This window comes from Bufo gargarizans, chromosome 1 (genome assembly GCF_014858855.1).
Source record: "Bufo gargarizans isolate SCDJY-AF-19 chromosome 1, ASM1485885v1, whole genome shotgun sequence".
NCBI lineage: Eukaryota > Metazoa > Chordata > Amphibia > Anura > Bufonidae > Bufo > Bufo gargarizans.
Window position 1 is genome coordinate 305466757 of NC_058080.1, and position 21317 is coordinate 305488073.

Consider the following 21317-nt stretch of genomic DNA (forward strand, 5'->3'; position numbering starts at 1 on the left):
ACCCTTGCAGTAATGCAAGGTGAGATGAGGCTCAATAGTATTCCTAATACACACAGGAAACCTGCCCCTGGGACTGCTGCCAGAAGGGTGGAACTGTGACAGACGCAGGGTGAGTGGAGCGGCCATGAACCTCCGTTGTAATACTACAGGGTATCCATATACTGTACACTTCATATACTACAATCAGTAAACCTGTATTTAGGGGGTTAAAAAAAAAAAGGCTTGGAGCTTTGATGCACATGCCATTAATATCTTACGCCATGAGTGAATGGGATGTCCACACCAATGATTTCAGCATACAGTAAGTAATGGATGAATGTAATGTAGTGAGGTAGGTATGTACATAGATGTTATATACAGTGTATTCTGAGACAGTGTTCGAGTCTTCTTAAATGTCCTCCAGTGTGTGGTGGAGGAGGGTCTCAATTTAGTTGGGGCCCCCTATAAAGATGGCGCCATAATACTAGGAGCCTTAATCTTGCCCTGCCCTCTTAAATTCATGTTTTATGTAGCAATTATTCAGTACAGTGTGGCGTAATGCAATGAAATAACTGGAAGATTGCTTCATTTCAGGACGAACAGCTGAAATCACATGAAACAAAACTGAAACAAATCTCCACTGAACTGGCAGAGCATCGCTCATATCCACCTGACAAGAAGGTGAAGGCCAAGGAAATAGATGAATACAAGATGAAAGATCACTACCTGGAGTTTGAGGTATGTCTTTTGTTAAATAAAGTTCTCTGATGTCACCTTGTTCCACATTAGGAAAGGGCTTAAAGGAATATATCACCTAGATTTTTTACTAGTTGAAACCAGTTGTGAAACCTCTTTCTGTCAATCCTGTTTTTCTGTTCTGATTTGTTGATGTTATTGTACCCCCCGCATCCCCACATGATCATGGGGAAGGGGGGGGGGGGGGGCAGTTACCATGTTGCCTGAGTTGTTGTTAAGAGCTTATGTAGATAAAATTTACAGTAGCCATATGGAGTATAGGAGCCTGCAGATTGGCGGTAACTACTTGTCTACAACGGGAGAGTGTTCTAGGCATGCTCTGTGACATATGCAGAGGTCATTCTGCAGGGAGGGAGTCGATAAGCTGTGACCATTTCCTATTGGGATTGCTGGCTCCTGGGTTATCTGTATAAAGGTGTTATATTTCATTGCAATCCTGTCTGTGATGCTAATGAGATGACTGCGGTAAAGTGACCTCCCCAGAACAGGAAGTATAGACTATTGTTAGGCTTAATGGCCAGAGTGAAAAATGCTAGATTTTAGGATTGTTTAAATCTACTGGCATTTAAAAAAATTAAATAAAATGATGACTGGAAATTCTCAAAGAATATTTTTTTTACATAAAAACTTGAATAAAATATATTGATGACTCGTTCCCTTTAACCCCAGTTCTGAAATGTTCTTTCTTGTAAGTTATCTCCTATCAAGTATGAGCAGACAGAAGCATGACTTCTCTATTTGCCCATTAGTTTGACAGCCAGAGTTTGGTGCTACATGTACATAATACAGGGTGTTGTAAATGACAACGTGCATATTGGTTGGAAGAGTGGAGTAGGTTGCGATATGCAACAACAACAAAAAAAACGTTTTTCCCTCTTAAAAATTGCTGACCTGTAATACTACACACTGCCTTTAGACAGGAGTGGCACTCTTCTAAGCAAAAAAAAAAAGAGTAATTTATTCTACTTCCATACAACTCCTTCAATTTTGGTTAGAGTGCTGTATGGCTAGGTGAAGTCTCTTTAAAGAGAACCGGTTACATTTGACATACAATATGATCTGCCAGAAGCCTTTTATAGAGCAGAAGGAGCTGAGCAGATTAATATACAATTTTATTGGTCAATGGTGTATGAGTGTGCCTATAGAGATAACTGTCAATCACTGATGGGACTGCGTGTTGGACTTCTAAACATAAAAAGAGCAGAGGTTTCAATTAATAAAATTCAAGTTTTACTGAATCTTATCCCAAAACACTTTACATCAATCTGCTCCGCTCCTCTTGCTCTATAACATGCTGCCTGCAGAATTGGCTGCATTTTCGATGTGACAGGTGCTTAGATAGTTCTGTTCTTTGATGTTACTTACTGTAGATAAATAATAAGGATTTCTACAGATGCCTAGTCTGACAGTATGACGTACTCTGGTTCTTATTGAAAGCCTAATTGGTGACTTGGTATGAACATATCTAATTAGTATATAAATACTGTAAATGCTGTCTAGATCTTTCAGTGTAGTAGTCATTTTATTCATGGTGTGTCAAATGTCATTGCTGAAAGCTGGTGAATAGTAGACCTATACCTTATATACTGTACTGTATATATGTGTGTGTGTATTATATAAATATACTATTTATATATGAGAGAATAAATAAATGATAGATAAAATTGACACCTATGTTTATATATACCCACAGTGATATTGTGCATGTGTAAAAATGTTTATATACTGTGTATATACATACTGTATTTTTTGCCCTATAAGACACTTTTTTCCTATTATTGTGAATACTAATTAGCGCTTCTATTATGGAAATGCTCATTAGTACAGTAGGACCAGGGAGCAGTGAATACCACTACCTGTTCTTCGTCTACCGGCAATGCACACTGTGCTGTGACCTGCACACAGCGCAAGGACATATGCGCACACTGTAAACTCATGCAGTGCAATGTTGGGTCACAGCACAACAGGAAGAGAGCTGGGTCCAAGAAGTGGCGGCGGCGGCCGGTATAGGAGAAGCGAGTTGATTATTTTATTTTTTTTGTCTGATCTGATGTCTGACTAACATTTGGGGCTTGATCGGAGGATTGATTGGGGGTCTGAGCTGGGGTCTGATTAGTATTGGTGGTTTGATCTGAGGTCTTATTGGGGATCTTATTAACATTGGGGGTTTGGGCTGAGGGCTAATTAACGTTGGGGATCTGAGGTCTGATCTGAGGTATTTTTGGGGTGTGAGCTGAGGCCTGATTACAGGGAACCTGTCACCTCCAAAAACCATCCCAAATTGCCAGCAGTACCTGAGAGTAGCCCGAAGTGTGCTTCTAATGATCATTTTCTTTCAGCAGTCAGATGCGGCAAAAGCTCTGAAAGCATTATTTTATCCCCTGCCCGCGCTATTTTCTAGTCATGCCCCTTCGCTGTGACTGACAGAACTTATGCACGAGAGTTCGGCTGGCTTTGTCAGAGCTTTTGTCACATCTGACTGCTGAAAGAAAATGATCATTAGAAACACACTGCGGTCTGCTCTCAGGTACTGCTGGCGGTTTGGGATGGTTTTTAGAGGTGACACATTCCCTTTAACATTGGGGGTATGAGCTGAGGTCTGATTTACATTGGGGATCTGATCTGAGGTCTGATGAAATATTTTTTTCCTAATTTCCTTCTCTAAAACCTCTACAGTGTATATATAGGGCAAAAAATACAGTATGTGTGTGTGTGTATATATATATATATATATATATACACACACAGTGTGTATGTATATACAGGTCCTTCTCAAAAAATTAGCATATTGTGATAAAGTTCATTATTTTCTGTAATGTACTGATAAACATTAGACTTTCATATATTTTAGATTCATTACACACCAACTGAAGTAGTTTTAATATTGATGATTTTGGCATTACAGCTCATGAAAACCCAAAATTCCTATCTCAAAAAATTAGCATATCATGAAAAGGTTCTCTAAACGAGCTATTAACCTAATCATCTGAATCAACTAATTAACTCTAAACACCTGCAAAAGATTCCTGAGGCTTTTAAAAACTCCCAGCCTGGTTCATTACTCAAAACCGCAATCATGGGTAAGACTGCCGACCTGACTGCTGTCCAGAAGGCCATCATTGACACCCTCAAGCAAGAGGGTAAGACACAGAAATACATTTCTGAATGAATAGGCTGTTCCCAGAGTGCTGTATCAAGGCACTTCAGTGGGAAGTCTGTGGGAAGGAAAAAGTGTGGCAGAAAACGCTGCACAACGAGAAGAGGTGACTGGACCCTGAGGAAGATTGTGGAGAAGGACCGATTCCAGACCTTGGGGGACCTGCGGAAGCAGTGGACTGAGTCTGGAGTAGAAACATCCAGAGCCACCGTGTACAGGCGTGTGCAGTAAATGGGCTACAGGTGCCGCATTCCCCAGGTCAAGCCACTTTTGAACCAGAAACAGCGGCAGAAGCGCCTGACCTGGGCTACAGAGAAGCAGCACTGGACTGTTGCATGTCATTCGGAAATCAAGGTGCCAGAGTCTGGAGGAAGACTGGGGAGAGGGAAATGCCAAAATGCCTGAAGTCCAGTGTCAAGTATCCACAGTCAGTGATGGTCTGGGGTGCCATGTCAGCTGCTGGTGTTGGTCCACTGTGTTTTATCAAGGGCAGGGTCAATGCAGCTAGCTATCAGGAGATTTTGGAGCACTTCATGCTTCCATCTGCTGAAAAGCTTTATGGAGATGAAGATTTCATTTTTCAGCACGACCTGGCACCTGCTCACAGTGCCAAAACCACTGGTAAATGGTTTACTGACCATGGTATTACTGTGCTCAATTGGCCTGCCAACTCTCCTGGCCTGAACCCCATAGAGAATCTGTGGGATATTGGGAAGAGAAAGTTGAGAGACGCAAGACCCAACACTCTGGATGAGCTTAAGGCCGCTATCGAAGCATCCTGGGCCTCCATAACACCTCAGCAGTGCCACAGGCTGATTGCCTCCATGCCACGCCGCATTGAAGCAGTCATTTCTGCAAAAGGATTCCCGACCAAGTATTGAGTACATAACTGAACATAATTATTTGAAGGTTGACTTTTTTTGTATTAAAAACACTTTTCTTTTATTGGTCGGATGAAATATGCTAATTTTTTGAGATAGGAAATTTGGGTTTTCATGAGCTGTATGCCAAAATCATCAATATTAAAACAATAAAAGGCTTGAACTACTTCAGTTGGTGTGTAATGAATCTAATATATATGAAAGTCTAATGTTTATCAGTACATTACAGAAAATAATGAACTTTATCACAATATGCTAATTTTTTGAGAAGCACCTGTGTGTATATATATATATATATACACTGTCTGTATGTGTGTGTGTGTGTGTGTGTATATATATACACAGTGTGTGTGTGTGTATGTGTGTGTATATATATATATATATATATATATATATATATACATATATACACACAGTGTGTGTGTGTGTGTATGTGTGTGTGTATATATATATATATATATATATATATATATATATATACACACAGTGTGTGTGTATGTGTGTATATATATATATATATATATATATATATATATATATGTAAAAAGTTAGCAGCACTTTGAAATGCCAGGTGCAAAGTCCTTGTATAGGATTCTGGATGAACAAATCCGCCAATTGTAGTAAAAATAAGCACAGGGCAGCACTCCGGACTTGGATGAAGAAAAGTGGATCCTTTCTTACACCAAATACAACGTTTCAGCTCACCTCAATGGAGCCTTTGTAAAGCTTGACAAAGGTTCCATTTAGGTGAACTGAAACGTTGTATTTGGTGTAAGAAAGGATCCACTTTTCTTCACCCAAGTCCGGAGTGCTGCCCTTTGCTTTGCTTACTTTTACAATATATATATATGTATATATACACACATATATCTTTTATCTACCTTTTTCTTGTTAAAACAGCATTTTTACTGCTGTGTTTATGCTGAGCTGGAATGGCTATCTCAGCAAGCATGTAACTATGCTGTTGCTAAGGCTTCTAGCGCTTGAGGATTCATCTTTACAGCATTTACTGATTTACAAGTGTTAACGTGTTCCTATGTTGTTTTTTTTCCTGCTTGGAATGAAATGGATTATGCTGTGCACAGTAGCACCATGGCTTCCATTTTCAAGTGGATCCTGACAAATTCTGACAGATTTTTATATTTTATAGTGTGGTTGAAATGTTCTAGACAGCAAGAAAAGTGCTTGCAAAAAAGCAACATAAAAAAAAACGTTGATGTGAAAATGCCACTATCTAGTTTGGAAAAAAAGTTTAATCTTTTTGTCTGTTAAAATATAATGGTCATTTCACAGAATACCATATCACTGTTATCTTATCCTATAGAAGATAGGTAATCTTGATTGTAAGCCATTTCAGAAGCAAAATAACCATTGCTGGTTTTTCTTGTATTGTCTTTGTGAATGGGCAACCCTGTGGCTCAGTGGTTAGCACTGGTGCCTTGCAGCGCAGGGGTCCTAGCTTCGAATCCGACCAAGGACAACATCTGCATGGAGTTTGTATGTTCTCCCATGTTTATAAGAATTTATTAGAATATTTTATTTTCAGTTTTTGTATTTCTCTATTATATAGAATTTGAAGAAGTAGCTTGTATCACATGGGTTAGCCAGGATTAAGATAATGATTTTTCCTAAAGACAACTCCCCTCCGAAACAGCACCACTCTTCCTTAGGTTATGCCTTGTATTGCAGCTCATCTCCATTCCAGTGAATGGGCACAAGCTGTAGTACCAGAGCCTGTAGCTAATATGGACACTATTCCTAAAAGAGAAAAGATGAATGGACAACCCCTCTAACTATATGTAAGGGACAGCATGTAACTTAAAATTCAGGAATAGCGTGGCATAGGGATGTATTAAGGCGCATTTACACTGATGTGGAGACGATTGTCAGGAAGGAAGCTTTCCTTCTTGATAACTGCCTGCTCGTTAGTGGAGGTGAAGCGCTGCATTTAATTGCGATGGCACCTTCACAGTATGATGAGCAATGGCTGCCGCTATCAGTTACCCTCATACAGCTGCATTGTTTCTGGGCAGGAGATCACTGTTTTGACATCACAATCTGCTGCAGAAATCATGATTGGGATGGCTGCACCTTATTTCATGTCATCTGATGAACGAGTGTTTCGCTCGTTCATCCAGTGGTCGGCGGCACCTTTAGACGGACAGATTATTGGGAACGACCATTCGTCTGTTCCCGATAATTCGGCCCGAACTTCAGGCTGTGTAAATCCAGCTTTATGCCTCATGCACACGACAGTTGTTTTTTGCGTCCGCAAATTGTGCGTCCGCTAAAAAAAACGGATGCGGCATCTGTTTTTTTTTTTTTTTTTTTTTTTTTTTTTGAGGATCCGTTTTTTTCCACAGATCCCTTGTAATAAATGCCTATCTTTGTCCGCAAATGTGAAAAAAGTAGGACATGCACTATTTTTTTTGCTGAAGGGAAACACAGACATTTTTTTGCTGACCCATTGAAATGAATGGGTCCCCATCCTATCCGCAAAAATAATGGAACGGAGGCCGAAAAAAACAACTGTTGTGTGCATGAGGCCTTAGACTGAATTGACATGTCAAGTACAAACCACGTTTATAGGCTGCTGCTGGACAGTAAATTGTTTTCCTTTATCTAGATGTAGAAACCTTTGAAGTATTGTGTATTAGATGGGCTTTGAAGACAAAATGCAGACTCATAGATACTGATCTTTCAGCTGCTTTACCCACCATGCCTTCAGCTGTGATAATCTCTCTGTTACAGCAGAAGACAGATATGCTGTGGTTTAAATCACCATCCCCACTTAACAATTCGCATTGACATTGTAGTAAAGCTGCAATCTGCTCTGCAAGCCTAAAAACACAGTAAAATCCCAGATTCTAGTTGTGGCTTTGGATGCATGTGGAAATGCACCTGGAATTTCAGAATGGATAAATTAGCTGCTGGTCTTTAATAACTAGGTGCTAATGCAAATAAGAAATTATTACTAAGATTGTCTGAATAGATTCTTCTTTGAGGCCTCGTGCACATGACCATGTACAATTTTTGGTCTTCCCTAAATGAGTTGTCATCAGAAAATTACATATTTTTTTACCATATTTTAATTTTAAACCTATTTTTAGGTTTATTTTTGCCCAGGCCCCCACACACAATGTACTTACCTTGCTTCCTGGCACTTGCTTCTAAAGCCCGCACGGTCGCCACTGTATCTCCCCTTCTGGCGGATGAAAATATAGGGCGGGGTGGGGGGGGCAGCCAATGACGGGTGTGACAGGGATGAGCCTCTCTAGCATCACCCGGAGAGTAAGGTAAGTACAACCTGCGTGAAGGGCCTGGGCACACGGGAGGGGGGCCTTTCAGGGGTCGGATAACCCTTTTAATAATATGTAAGACTTCATCTTCTTTGTAGATCACTTGTCAGCAGTCATATTATCATCATCACTGGCAGGATTATAATGACAAGTAACATCTTTATATAGATCGCACAGGATCCACCTTTCATAATAGGTGATGTCACAGCTTAACTACACAGGCCAATATAAGTTGGTGAGCTCAGCTCATGCCCATTGTGCCTGTGGTCCAAGTGGCTGTTGTAAAACATATCTCTAACCCTGGTTTCACACCTAAGCGTTTCGCAAACGCACTTTTTTATGCGCGATTTTGTCGCGCGTTTTTATGCGCGTTTCTTGTAATAGTAAACGCGCGTTTGACGCGCGTTTGGGTGATTGACAGCAGTGTTGTCCAAAGAGTCTATGGCCCAAACGCGCGTCAAACGCGCCAAAAAAAAGCTCCTGTACTTGTTTGAGCGTCGGGCGTTTTACAGCGCGTTCAAACGCGCTGTAAAACGTGAAAATGTGAACCAGCCCCATAGGGAAGCATTGGTTTTCATGTGTTGCGCGTTTTACAGCGCGTAGGAACGCGCTGTAAAACGCTCAAGTGTGAACTTAGGGTAAATGCTGTTAACAATTCAAGCAAGAAGACAACCCCCATAATCATGTACACCAGAAAATAGAAATATAAAATATACTATCAGAAAATAAAAATGGATTGAAAAATGTTTCAATATCTGATACTATTTTGTAAAAAAAAAAAAAAAAAATGTACCGCAGGCGAGAAATTCCCATTAAAGCTATGTCTGACTGTGAAGCACTGCCTACTTTTATTTTATGTGTTGAAAAAAGTGCTGCAGGGTATTCATGAATTTGGAATTTACCCATACACCAATGGCTTGGGTGTAAATACATTGATCAGTTGACCCCATTATGTTCCAGTCAATTGCGCCAACATAAATACATACAGCATAAAGAGCTAAGTTATTTTGGAAATAAGCTAAACTAAATCAATACTGTGAAAAACATTTACAGGTACCTTTTGTTTTAATGCTGTAATGAGTCCAGCTCAAAGCATTTTAATTGTGTCCCCTTTCTAGTGACTCCCAACATTAAATATGTGTAGTAGACTTAATAGGGATGTTATCACTAAGGGTACCAGCACTGTTTTGACAAGCATTCAGGATGCAGCTTTTTATTATAGCTAACTGAAATTAATTAAATCAGTTCCACTATGCAGAACACCAGGGTTTAATGAGGCTGCTAAACTGGCTAAATTGAAAACTGCATCATGAATTTATGTCAGAACTGCTCTGTTTGCCAGCACCCTAAAACTACAACTTTTCAGATTGAAGATCCAGCTTCTCACAAACAGCTTAACTTGCCAGGGGAATCGACACACATTGAGATGTCACACTGCTGGTACCACACATGTACAAATACATTGATTGCTCAAGTTTGCCAGAGTAAAGGGTGGTTTGTTTGTGGCTATCCCATGTGGCTCATGGAGAAAGTTCCAAGCATGTACAGTACTGTGCAAAAGTTTTAGGTATGGAGAAATGGAGCAAATTATGAATAAAAAAAAAAATGCAAGGGTTAATAGTTCATTTTTTATAAGTTCACAAAATACAAAGTGAATGAACCACAGAGAAATCTAACTCCAATCAATATTTGGCATGATCCCCTTTGCCTTCAAAACAACATCAATTCTTCTAGGTGCAGTTGCACTTAGTTTTTGAAGTAACTCAGCAGAGAGGTTGTTCCAAACATCTTGGAGAACTAATCACAGATCTGTAGATGAAGGTTTTCTGAAATCTTACTGTCTCTACATGTAATCCCAGACAGACTAAATGATGTTGAGATCAGGGCTCTGTGGGGGCCATATCATTACTTCCAAGACTCCTTGCTCTTCTTTACATTGAAGATAGTTATGATGGACTTTGGTTGGATATTTGGGAGCTAATCAAACGCCTCCCTAATAGTCCTGAATGATAAGTATCTGCCTGTATTTCTCAGAATTGAGGACACCATTATTTCTGAACAAATCCCCAACTCTGTCTGGTGAAATGCAAGGAACCTTCACAATGCTTCAGTGTTGCCTGCAGACACTTATTGTACCACTCTCCAGCCCTTTGGTGAACAGACTGACTTCAGTTACAGCCAAGTATTTCAAATTTTGACCCATTAGTCGAGAGCACTTGCTGCCATTTTTCCACATCCCAGTTACTATGTTTTTGAACCTAGTTGAGTCACTGGGCCTTGTTTCCATGTCAAAGGTAGGGCTTTTTAGCTGCAAGGCTTCCATGAAGTCCACTTCTAGCCAGACTTCTCCAAACAGTAGATGGGTGTATCTGGGCCCCGCTGGTCTCTGCCAGTTCTGAGCTGATGGCATTGCTGGGCATCTTCTGATTTCAAAGTGGAAGTATGATGTATCTTTCATCTGCTGTACATATTTTTCAGCTAATGGAATTGGCGGTTTGGTCAGGTTTAATGGTGTCCTCAATGTTTAGAAATCAAGACAGATACTTATCCACCATGCAAAAACATCAGGGAGCCATCTATTGGCTCCATATTTATTCTGCAGCTGGATAACGACCCCAGACATACAGCCGATGTCATAAGGAACTATCCTTAGTGTAAAAAAATAAGGAGTCCTGAAAGTGATTATCTGGCTCCCACCGAACCCCAATCTCAACGTCATCGATTCCATCTGGGATTACATGAAAAGACAGAAGGATTTTAGGAAGCCTACATCCATAGAAGATCTGTGGTTAGTTCTCCTAAATTTCTCGAACAACCTCCCTGCCAAGTTCCTTCAAAAATTGTGTGCAAGTATACTTAGAAGAATTGATGCTTTTTTGAAGGCAAAGCTTGGTCACACCAATTATTGATGTGATTTAAATTTCGCTTTCTTTGCAGCATTTTTTCCACATTTTACTGTACTGTACTAATAGGGCAATTGTTTTTTATGAGACACAAACCGCTAACAAAGGATTAAACCTCACCTTACCAATCCCCTGTGGTTCCTTTATGGACACTTCCTTGTTCTCCTGGTGTAGCGTAGATATGTCAACACCCCTGAGGTCACCGATGTGGCCACTGATTAGCATGGCGGTAACATTCCTAGCCAATAGAATGACACTGGCTAAGCAGAGACCACCGAGGGAGCAGCGAAGCATCTGCACAGGAGTGGCAAGAAATTGGTTAGGCATTACAACATCTGTTATTTTATTCCATTTTCAGTTGTTTGTAAACAATTTAATGGGGCTAAAGCAGTTTCATAGTGGATATTTGAAGGTTTTTGTTCAAAGTTGCTAGTTAGCTCCAATATTTCCATAAGTAAACCGCTATACAGCATTGCGACCTAACCATTTCATATACAAGTGCACTTGTTCATGTGTGAATAATATTTTCCTGAAGAGAACCACAGCTCTTTAGTCTTTTACTGCGACCAGAAAGGTGACTTAGGCTACATTCACACGTCAGTATTTTTCTATATCCCGAATTTCGGTCCGTTTTTTGCGGATCCGTTGTTCCTGAAAATGTTTCTGTATGTCATCCGTATGTCATCCTTTTTTTTGCGGATCCGCAAAAAACAGAAACATGTATAAATTTCACAAAGCAAATCAAATTGTTTGTATTTCCTTGAAAAAAAATTGAAAAAAAAAAGTGAATAAGTGATTTCTGTGGGCAGGATTTAATTTCCAGGAACAGATTCCGCATAAAACGGATGACATACGTAATGACATACGAATGTCTTCTGTTTTTTGCAGAACCATTGACTTTGTATTGTACCAGGATCCGATTTTTGCAGAAAAGAATAGGACAAGTTTTATATTTAATCGGACATGCGGAACGGAACAACGGAAACGGACAGCACACATTGTGTTGTCCGATTTTTTTCCAGGACCCATTGAAAATGAATGGGTCCAGAACTGGTCCTGATCTGTTCCGCAAAAAACGGAACAGATCAGGAAAGAAAAAACGGACGTGTGAATGGACCCTTAAACTGTTGGACTTGAGGAACATTAATACGAAATGCCTTGCTTTGCAACTACTATAGATTAAAGAAGGCAATCGCCTTTAAAGGGGTTGTCTCACTTCAGCAAATGGCATTTATCATGTAGACAAAGTTAAAAGGGTTCTCCAAGATTTAAATACTGGATAGGTCCTCAGTACCTGGTAGGTGGGGGTTCAACACCAGAGTATAGGTCTTTAGTGTTTAAGTCTTGGACAACATCTAATACAAGGCCCTTACTAATGTAATGTGATTGTCCATATCACATCCTTTGCTGGCTTGATTCAGTTTTCCATCACATTATACACTTTTCATATGTAGGGGTTATGCCCACCTCACCAGTCCAGAAGCGGTGACCTCTCTGGTGGCCAGCACCATGGGAGCATACATAGGTACACATGCGCCTCAGCACTATCACGGCCTCTTCATATCTATATGCACATACACCATTAGGCTACCAATGAAAATGATACCTCACATTGTTAGTGTGCAAACCATGTACTTCAACACAGCGATCCACAGTCAAATAGCAAATGTCTCCCGCTTGAAGACTGCAACACCCTTTGATAACTACAGTGTAAAGGCAGAGTCTGCAGAACGATGGCTGACAGTGGCAGTTATCAGTAGGAAGAAGCTGCGTCTTTTGGTGCTCCAGTAGTTTCCAGTAGTAGTTTTAGGCAGAGCCACGGGTTGGGGACAGTTTATTGGCCAGCTTAGACTTGGAATTTTCCCAGAAGCTGTTCATTTGAGATTTCCTGGGCTTCTTCTCTAGTGGTGATGGGAGAGGGGCAGAAATGAGAAGATCGTTTACTATGGTTTTTACCGAAACCAACAAGGTTTTTTAGGCCATGGCAAAGCTGTTGAGTTCAGATGACATTTACCTAGTGTGTATGGGCACCTTTAGGCTATATGCACACGTTTCATATTGCACACATTTTTGTTCACACATATTTATGTGCCCAAAAACTGCAGCATAATACAGTGCCAGCAAAGTGAATGAGATTTGACAAATGCCATGTACACTTGGCGTATATTTTCCATGCAGAAATTGATCTGCCGGAAAGATTTTGAAATCTGTAGCATGTCAATTGTTTCTGAGGATTTTTAGTGCGGATTCCACTGCATCGAAATCTGCAAGTAACACATCCGGATTTTGATGCAGGTTTGGTGTAGAAAGGCAGAGAAATCCACATGAAAATCCGTGAGGCAGTTCTGTTTAGAGACAGACACCTAGGTGTAGGTAACCTCAGGGTGCTGTTCTGCATGTTACTTGCCTCAGCTATCTTTAAAGCCGCCTGTGATGTGATGGGAGCATGGTAGTCACCATTAATCTTCTTTTCCTGACTAATATAGTTCCTCGACAAGGTAAAATATATATTTTTTCCTTAATCCTGTCTTATTGGTCAGGAAAAAAATGGTCACTACTTTTTCCCTCTGTATCAACATGGGACACCTAAAGTACCAGTTCATTGCATTGAACCGCCCCCAGATCTCAGCTCCCTGGACCTTTTTTACAATTATTTCGGGGCAGAGTAGAAGATTTTGCTAATCGTCAGCTTTTTGCTGAAAGTGAGAATTACATCTGAAAATAGGATGTATTTTTCTTTAGGGGTAGCAGTAAATTGATTATATATTGTATAGTAGCTTGTTTTTTCTTCTGAGGCCTCACATTTGTCCGCAGTAAATCCTCAATATATGTACAAACAGTGACAGTTTCATACGTTAAATGTCTCCTTTAAATCTCTTAAGAAATCTAGATTACAATATTACTGCAATGGAGAGCTGCAGCTGAAAGTGTGAATCAATAAAACTCTTAGTATTCTGCAGAATATTATAACTGCCGCTCTGTTTGAGAAATGAGTAAGAAATGTTGGCTGGCAACCTCACCATTAATAGTTGGACAAAAGATTAGTTCTTACAGAAAGATTGCATCTACTCCAAGAGCTCATTTCAGAATGGTAAATTAGATTAGTATCCAGGGTACCAGAATTTGGTTCCCCACACTCACTCAGGTGACTGCATACAGTGACTCACGTGTAATTTAAAGTAATGGCATTCTCATGGGTAACTTTTTAGGTACAAGGACCTGAGTGCGACTTTAAGATTTGTTCCCTCTATAGTTACACCCCTGCCATCTATATGCTTGTATTTTATCCTCTCTTCTTTTACTTTACCATTATTTGACAAGCGGTTTTTAAATTACCAGGACCATCTGTAGGAACCAGCCCACAGCTAGGACTACAAAGTGCCTTAGTAAAGTCGTGCCATTATGGCATTATAGTACATTAGCAGGTATAGAGATGTAGAAAACATTAAAGTTGTGTCCTGGTTGGTTAAAGTTATCCCCCTATCCATAGGAAAGGGGAAAACGATCAGATAGGTGGAGGCCCAAGCAGTAGGACGAGGACTGGGGCCCCGTTCCTCCTGCAGTTCCCCTGAAAAGAACAGAGTGGCTGGACACATGTATACGGCCATCCATTAATTTCTATGGGAGCTCCGGAGATAGCCAAGTGCTGTACTCGGCTATTACCAGAACTCCCATAGAGGGGGCTGCAGAGGGACCCCCATTCTCGTGATCGGTGGGGTTCCCAGCGGTAGGACCCCCACTGATCTGATAGTTATCCCCTATCCGGTGAATAGGAGATGACGTTAACGAACTGGAATACCCCTCTAACTTCGCAAAGTGCCAAATACACAGTTGCAGCAAACATTTCAACCGCTTTTGTTGTGTTCAGTGTCAGTTTAAAGTTTGTTGCCATTGTATCACGTTAATACTTGCCACATTTGTACATGCATCCACTAATAATTCTCCAATAATCACAATAAGGAGATTAAAAAGATACACAATAGCCTTTCTTTTTATTATCTTTGTCAGTGCTGCGTAATCCTTCTATGTGTGAGCAATACTGGCACATAATGTAATGTGACTCCAATGAACAAGGAGTTGCTTTCTCTTAAAGAGTTATCCCATGATTAACATAAAAAACAAACTAATATCATATAGGACATAACAGTCTCTAACAAAGCTAGAACTAACCTTGTACACTGGCTGGTGAAAGATGAACTGAACATTTGTGTCTACCTTATCGAGGTGGATAGAGAAATAAGGAAAAGAACAGCACTTTACAGACTGATTTTATTGAATAACTTAGTGGCTATAGTAAATATTTAATTGCATACAATTGCCAAAGTATTCAGATTCCGCTTTGAAAAATGTAGAATAGTTTTTGTGGGATGACCTCTTTAAGCTCACATGTTTCACATTTTAGGGTATTACTCCCATTAGTGTGATTCATGTCATCACATTAACCCCTTGAGGACCCCTGCCGTACATGTACGTCACAGCTGGAAGTGACTTGAGGACCAGCGACGTACAGTACAGACCAAAAGTTTGGACACACCTTCTCATTCAAAGAGTTTTCTTTATTTTCATGACTATGAAAATTGTAGATTCACACTGAAGGCATCAAAACTATGAATTATCACATGTGGAATTATATACATATCAAAAAAGTGTGAAACAACTGAAAATATGTTGTATCCTAGGTTCTTCAAAGTAGCCACCTTTTGCTTTGATTACTGCTTTGCACACACTAGGCATTCTCTTGATGAGCTTCAAGAGGTAGTCACCTGAAATGGTCTTCCAACAGTCTTGAAGGAGTTCCCAGAGATGCTTAGCACTTGTTGGCCCTTTTGCCTTCACTCTGCGGTCCAGCTCACCCCAAACCATCTCGATTGGGTTCAGGTCCGGTGACTGTGGAGGCCAGGTCATCTGGCGCAGCACCCCATCACTCTCCTTCATGGTCAAATAGCCCTTACACAGCCTGGAGGTGTGTTTGGGGTCATTGTCCTGTTGAAAAATAAATGATGGTCCAACTAAACGCAAACCGGATGGAATAGCATGCCGCTGCAAGATGCTGTGGTAGCCATGCTGGTTCAGTATGCCTTCAATTTTGAATAAATCCCCAACAGTGTCACCAGCAAAGCACCCCCACACCATCACACCTCCTCCTCCATGCTTCACGGTGGGAACCAGGCATGTAGAGTCCTTCCGTTCACCTTTTCTGCGTCGCACAAAGACACGGTGGTTGGAACCAAAGATCTCAAATTTGGACTCATCAGACCAAAGCACAGATTTCCACTGGTCTAATGTCCATTCCTTGTGTTCTTTAGCCCAAACAAGTCTCTTCTGCTTGTTGCCTGTTTTTATCAGTGGTTTCCTAGCAGATATTCTACCTTAGCTTTTTTTTTTTCTTGGCATAATACAAATTCTAACAGTCTATTCAGTAGGACTATCAGTTGTTTATCCACCTGACTTCTCCACAACGCAACTGATGGTCCTAACCCCATTTATAAGGCAAGAAATCCCACTTATTAAACCTGACAGGGCACACATGTGAAGTGAAAACCATTTCAGGTGACTACCTCTTGAAGCTCATCAAGAGAATGCCAAGAGTGTGCAAAGCAGTAATCAAAGCAAAAGTTGGCTACTTTGAAGAACCTAGAATATGACATATTTTCAGTTGTTTCACACTTTTTTGTTATGTATATAATTCTACATGTGTTAATTCATAGTTTTGATGCTTTCAGTGTGAATCCACAATTTTCATAGTCATGAAAATAAAGAAAACTCTTTGAATGAGAAGGTGTGTCCAAACTTTTGGTCTGTACTGTACATGTACGGCAGGCTGATCCGGCGGGTGCAGGAGCTGTGCCTGCCCGATCAGCGGCACGGACCAGGCAGTCACTGAAAGCCGGGTCCCTGCTGCATACGCTGGCATCGGTGAAGACACCTTTGCCGACGTATTAACCCCTTGTATGCCACGGTCAAAGGTGACCGCAGCATGCAGAGGGTTTGCAGAGGGTACGGGTGCCCTCCGCATCTTCATCGGGTCCCCGCGCTGCAGTGGCGGGGACCCGATGGCAGAGAAGGAAAGCCCGATGCCTTCCATAGGGTCTCACAGATAGGCTGTCTGCATAAAAGCTGACAGCCAATGCATTACAATACAGGTTGTATTGTAATGCATTGCAGAGGGGATCAGACCCCAGAATTTGAAGTCCCATAGTGGGACAAAAATCAAAAGTAAAAAAATTGTTTTTCATAATTTAAAAAAATAAAGTTTCAAGTAAAAAAAACTAAATCCCCAAATAAAACACAAAATTGTGAAAAAAGAAAAGAAAAACAGACATATTTTATATTGCCGTGTCCTGAACGACTGGTGCTATAAAAATATCACATGATCTACCCCCTCACCTGAACTACGTACAAAAAAAATTAAAACTGTGCTAAAACAACATTTTTTTTGTCACCTTACATCACGAAAAGTGCAACACTAAGCGATCAAAAATGTGTATGCCCCCCAAAATAATGCCAATCAAACAGTTATCTCATCCCTCAAAAAATGACACGCTACTTAAGACAATCACCCAAAAAATAAAAAAGGTATGGCACTCAGAATATAGAAACACTAAAACACGATTGTTTTGTTTCAAAACTTACATTTATTGTGTAAAACTTAAATTAAAAAAGTAGACATATTAGGTATTGCACATCCGTAAGATCCTGCTCTATAAAAATAGCACATGGTAAAAAATAAAAACTGTGCCAAAACAGCTATTTTTTGTTACCTTGCCTTACAAAAAGTGTAATATAGAGCAACCAAAAATCATATGTACCAACAAAACTGCCACCTTATCCCGTAGTTTCCAAAATGAGGTCACTTTTTTGGAGTTTCTACTCTAGGGTGCATTAGGGGGTCTTCAAATGTGACATGGCAAGTTAAAATTATCCCAGTGAAATCTGCCCTCCAAAAAATATATGCCATTCCTTTCCTCCTGCGCCCTGCCGTGTGCTCGTACAGCAGTTTACGACCACATATGGGGTGTTTTTGTTAATAAAGGGTAATAAATATTGAGTTTTGTTTGTCTGTTAACCCCTGCTTTGTTACTGGAAAAAATTGATTAAATGGAAAATCTGCCCAAAAATGTGAAATTGTGAAATTTCATCTACATTTTCCTTTAATTCTTGTGGAACACCAATTTTCTTCAAAATTTTAAGATTTGCATCTAAACTTCTAAGCCTTCTAATGTCCCAAAAAAAGAAAAGGTCATTTACAAAATTATCCAAACACGAAGTAGACACATGGGAAATGTAAAGTAATAACTATTTTAGGAAATGTCACTATCTGTTTTAAAAGCAGAGAAATTGAAATTTGGAAAATTGCAAATTTTAAAAAATGTTGGTAAATTTGGTATTTTTTTAAATAGATAAAAATAATATATTTTCACTCAAATTTACCACTGTCATGAAGTATAATATGTGGGGAGAAAACAATCTCAGAATGGCTTGAATAAGTAAAAGGGTTTTAAAGTTATCACTACATTAAGTGACACATGTCAGATATGCAAATAATGGCCTGGTCCTTAAGGTGAAAAATGGAAGGGTCCTGAAGGAGTTAATGACTATGGCACACTAAAACAACCTAAATTCCTTTCTGGGTGACCAGATCTTCTATACATGTAACCACCAAAATTGCTCACAAAAAACCTCCATCTGCTGTCAGGGCTGCCATCAGGAATTTCAGAGCCCCATACAGGCAATCTGTATAGGCCCACATATCCTTCTCACATTCATAATCTTAACAGTCATAACTTGTTTTTGTTTGTGTCATGCCCCTTTTCATACACATATGGTAATTAAGATTTTGATTATGGGTTAAATGAAGGGGGAAAAAACTATTGTATAATTTTTATTTAGGTTGTTTATCAATCACCTTAAATAATATGTTCACTAAAGTATTTTTTATGAGTTATGATTGCAGGGATACCAAATACTACCATAACATTAACTGTACTTTTTACCGTTAATGAAAAATGCTGGAAAATAAAAGTAAAATGTTTCTACCATAACGTTTATTAAAAAATATTTCACAGATCTCTGCTAGGAATTGAATAGGCCTTTAGTGTGGTAGGCAGCAGGTGTACCACTAGACTATAGTCCTACTGTTTAGGCTACATTCACACCGAACGTATATGTTTTGCGGTCCGCAAATTGTGGATCTGCAAAACATGGATACCGGCCGTGTGAATGTAGCCAGCCCTATGACAGAAATGCCTATTCTTGTCTGCAAATAGGACATGCTCTATATTATTTCCAGGGCCGCGGATCGGAACTATGGATGCGGACAGCACACAGTGTGCGGTCTGCATCTTTGGCGTCCCCATTGAAATTAATGGGTCCACACCCATTCCGCAAAATTGCGGAACTGATGTGGACCCAAAAATACAGTTGTGTGAATGCACCCTTAAAAAGTTAGCAATTTTTTTTGTGCTTAAAAAACTACTAAATAGTGTTACTGCTTTTTAGCATTACTGTCTTCCATACAGAATGTCTGGGGTTCAGTTCCATGCAAAGAACTGTAAAATGATTTTAATAAAGGTTATGTAAAAAAAATAAAAATAAAAATTTATTTTCTAGCATTTTTACATTTTGGAAAAAGCTACATTGTTAATGTAAATAAAATAAAAAAAATACCAGAGCAAAAACATAACAATAAAGGAATTTTTGTAATATGCTTACTAATAAATATCACAAAGCAGTATTTGTTATCCCTGTAATCATTAGTACAATATAGGCTACTTTCACACTAGCGTTTGGGGCTCCGCTTGTGAGTTCCGTTTAAACGCTCTCACAAGCGGCCCCGAACGGATCCGTCCAGCCCTAATGCATTCTGAGTGGATGCGGATCCGCTCAGAATGCATCAGTATGGCTCCGTCTGTCCTCCACTCAGCAGGCGGACACCTGAACGCTGCTTGCAGCGTTCGGGTGTCCGCCTGGCTGTGCGGAGGCAAACGGATCCGTCTAGACTTACAATGGAAGTCAATGGGGACGGATCCGTTTGAATTTGACACTATATGGCTCAATTTTCAAACGGATCTGTCCCCCATTGACTTTCAATGTAAAGTCAAAACGGATCCGTTTACATTACCATGAAGAAAAAAAAAAAAATTTTTTTTTTTTTTTGTTCATGGTAATGCAAACGGATCCGTTCTGAACGGATCTAAGCGTTTGCATTATAGGTGCGGATCCGTCTGTGCAGATACCAGACGGATCCGCTCCGAACGCAAGTGTGAAAGTAGCCTAAGTGAACATTTTATTGATGGTGTCCTGGAAACAGCCTAAATAAAAATTGTACATTTGTTTTTCCTTTCATTTCATCAATATTCGATTTATTTAATATTATTCCTATGAAGAAAACAGTAATACCACTTGGCAGCTTTTTAAGCACAGAAAATTGTTATTCTTTCTAACATGACAAATGGTAAATCTACTACCTACGATACAGAAGGTCTGGGGTTCAAATCCCACCAAAGGCCTGTACAATAATTTATATAAAGTGCTAAGAGAGGGCTTATCCCATAACCCACATCTAAGGGAAGGGTCATTTGTTTTGGGTCCTTCCCAAATCTTTTATAAGGAACCCAAACCAGTGGAATCCCAAAACTATTTTACTAGGAGAAATTATCTGTGCAGGGTAAAGACTTGGGGAACTTTATCAAGACTAGGATGAAAATAAATAATGGAGAAGTTCTAGTTTTGATAAATCTCTCCCGTGGTTCACAAAGTAAAAATTGGTTTCAAGTTATCTTGAGTATTTAAGATGACTATATATTAACCTCTTTTGTAATCACTAGAGATGAGTGAATCGAAGCTGACGAAGTGGAATTTGTTACGAATTTCAGTAAAATTTTATTTGCACCGAATGCAAACTTCTTTGCGTTTCGTCATAACGAATTACATTTTTCCTAAAATGGCTGTGAGGACATGGAGAAAGGAAGTCTGGGAAGGCGGGATCACCCATACTGACATGCATGCAGCCAATCAGCAGCCAGACAGCCCTGTGATGTCACAGCTGTTTAAATACGGTAGCCATCTTAGATTCTGCCATTCACCAGCGTACTTAGTGCAGGGAGAGAAGTGTCTGCAGGCGCTAGGGACAGTGATAGAAAAATCGTCATTGAAGAAGACAAGAAGAAGAAAATATTTTTCATTACACCTCAGATCAGACCTGCAATCAGACCCCTAATGTTAATCAGACCTCCGCTTACAGCGCCAATCAAACCCCAATTTTAATAAGACCCTCAATCAGACCTCAGATCAGAGGTGTATCCATAGTCTGAGAGCCACAGCCTTTTACATTTTTGACTGA

General features: G+C 39.9%; 1 protein-coding gene across 4 annotated transcripts in view; it reads left to right on the top strand.

Moving 5' to 3' along the window:
* The window catches only part of PSD3 (pleckstrin and Sec7 domain containing 3), a 693256-nt gene that overhangs the window by 650585 nt on the left and 21354 nt on the right, over window positions 1-21317 (top strand). For all 4 annotated transcript variants that reach the window (XM_044305119.1, XM_044305127.1, XM_044305137.1 and 1 more), the window contains one exon: window positions 574-717. In XM_044305119.1, the coding sequence (XP_044161054.1) occupies window positions 574-717 (144 nt within the window). The remainder of the gene's footprint in view (window positions 1-573; window positions 718-21317) is intronic.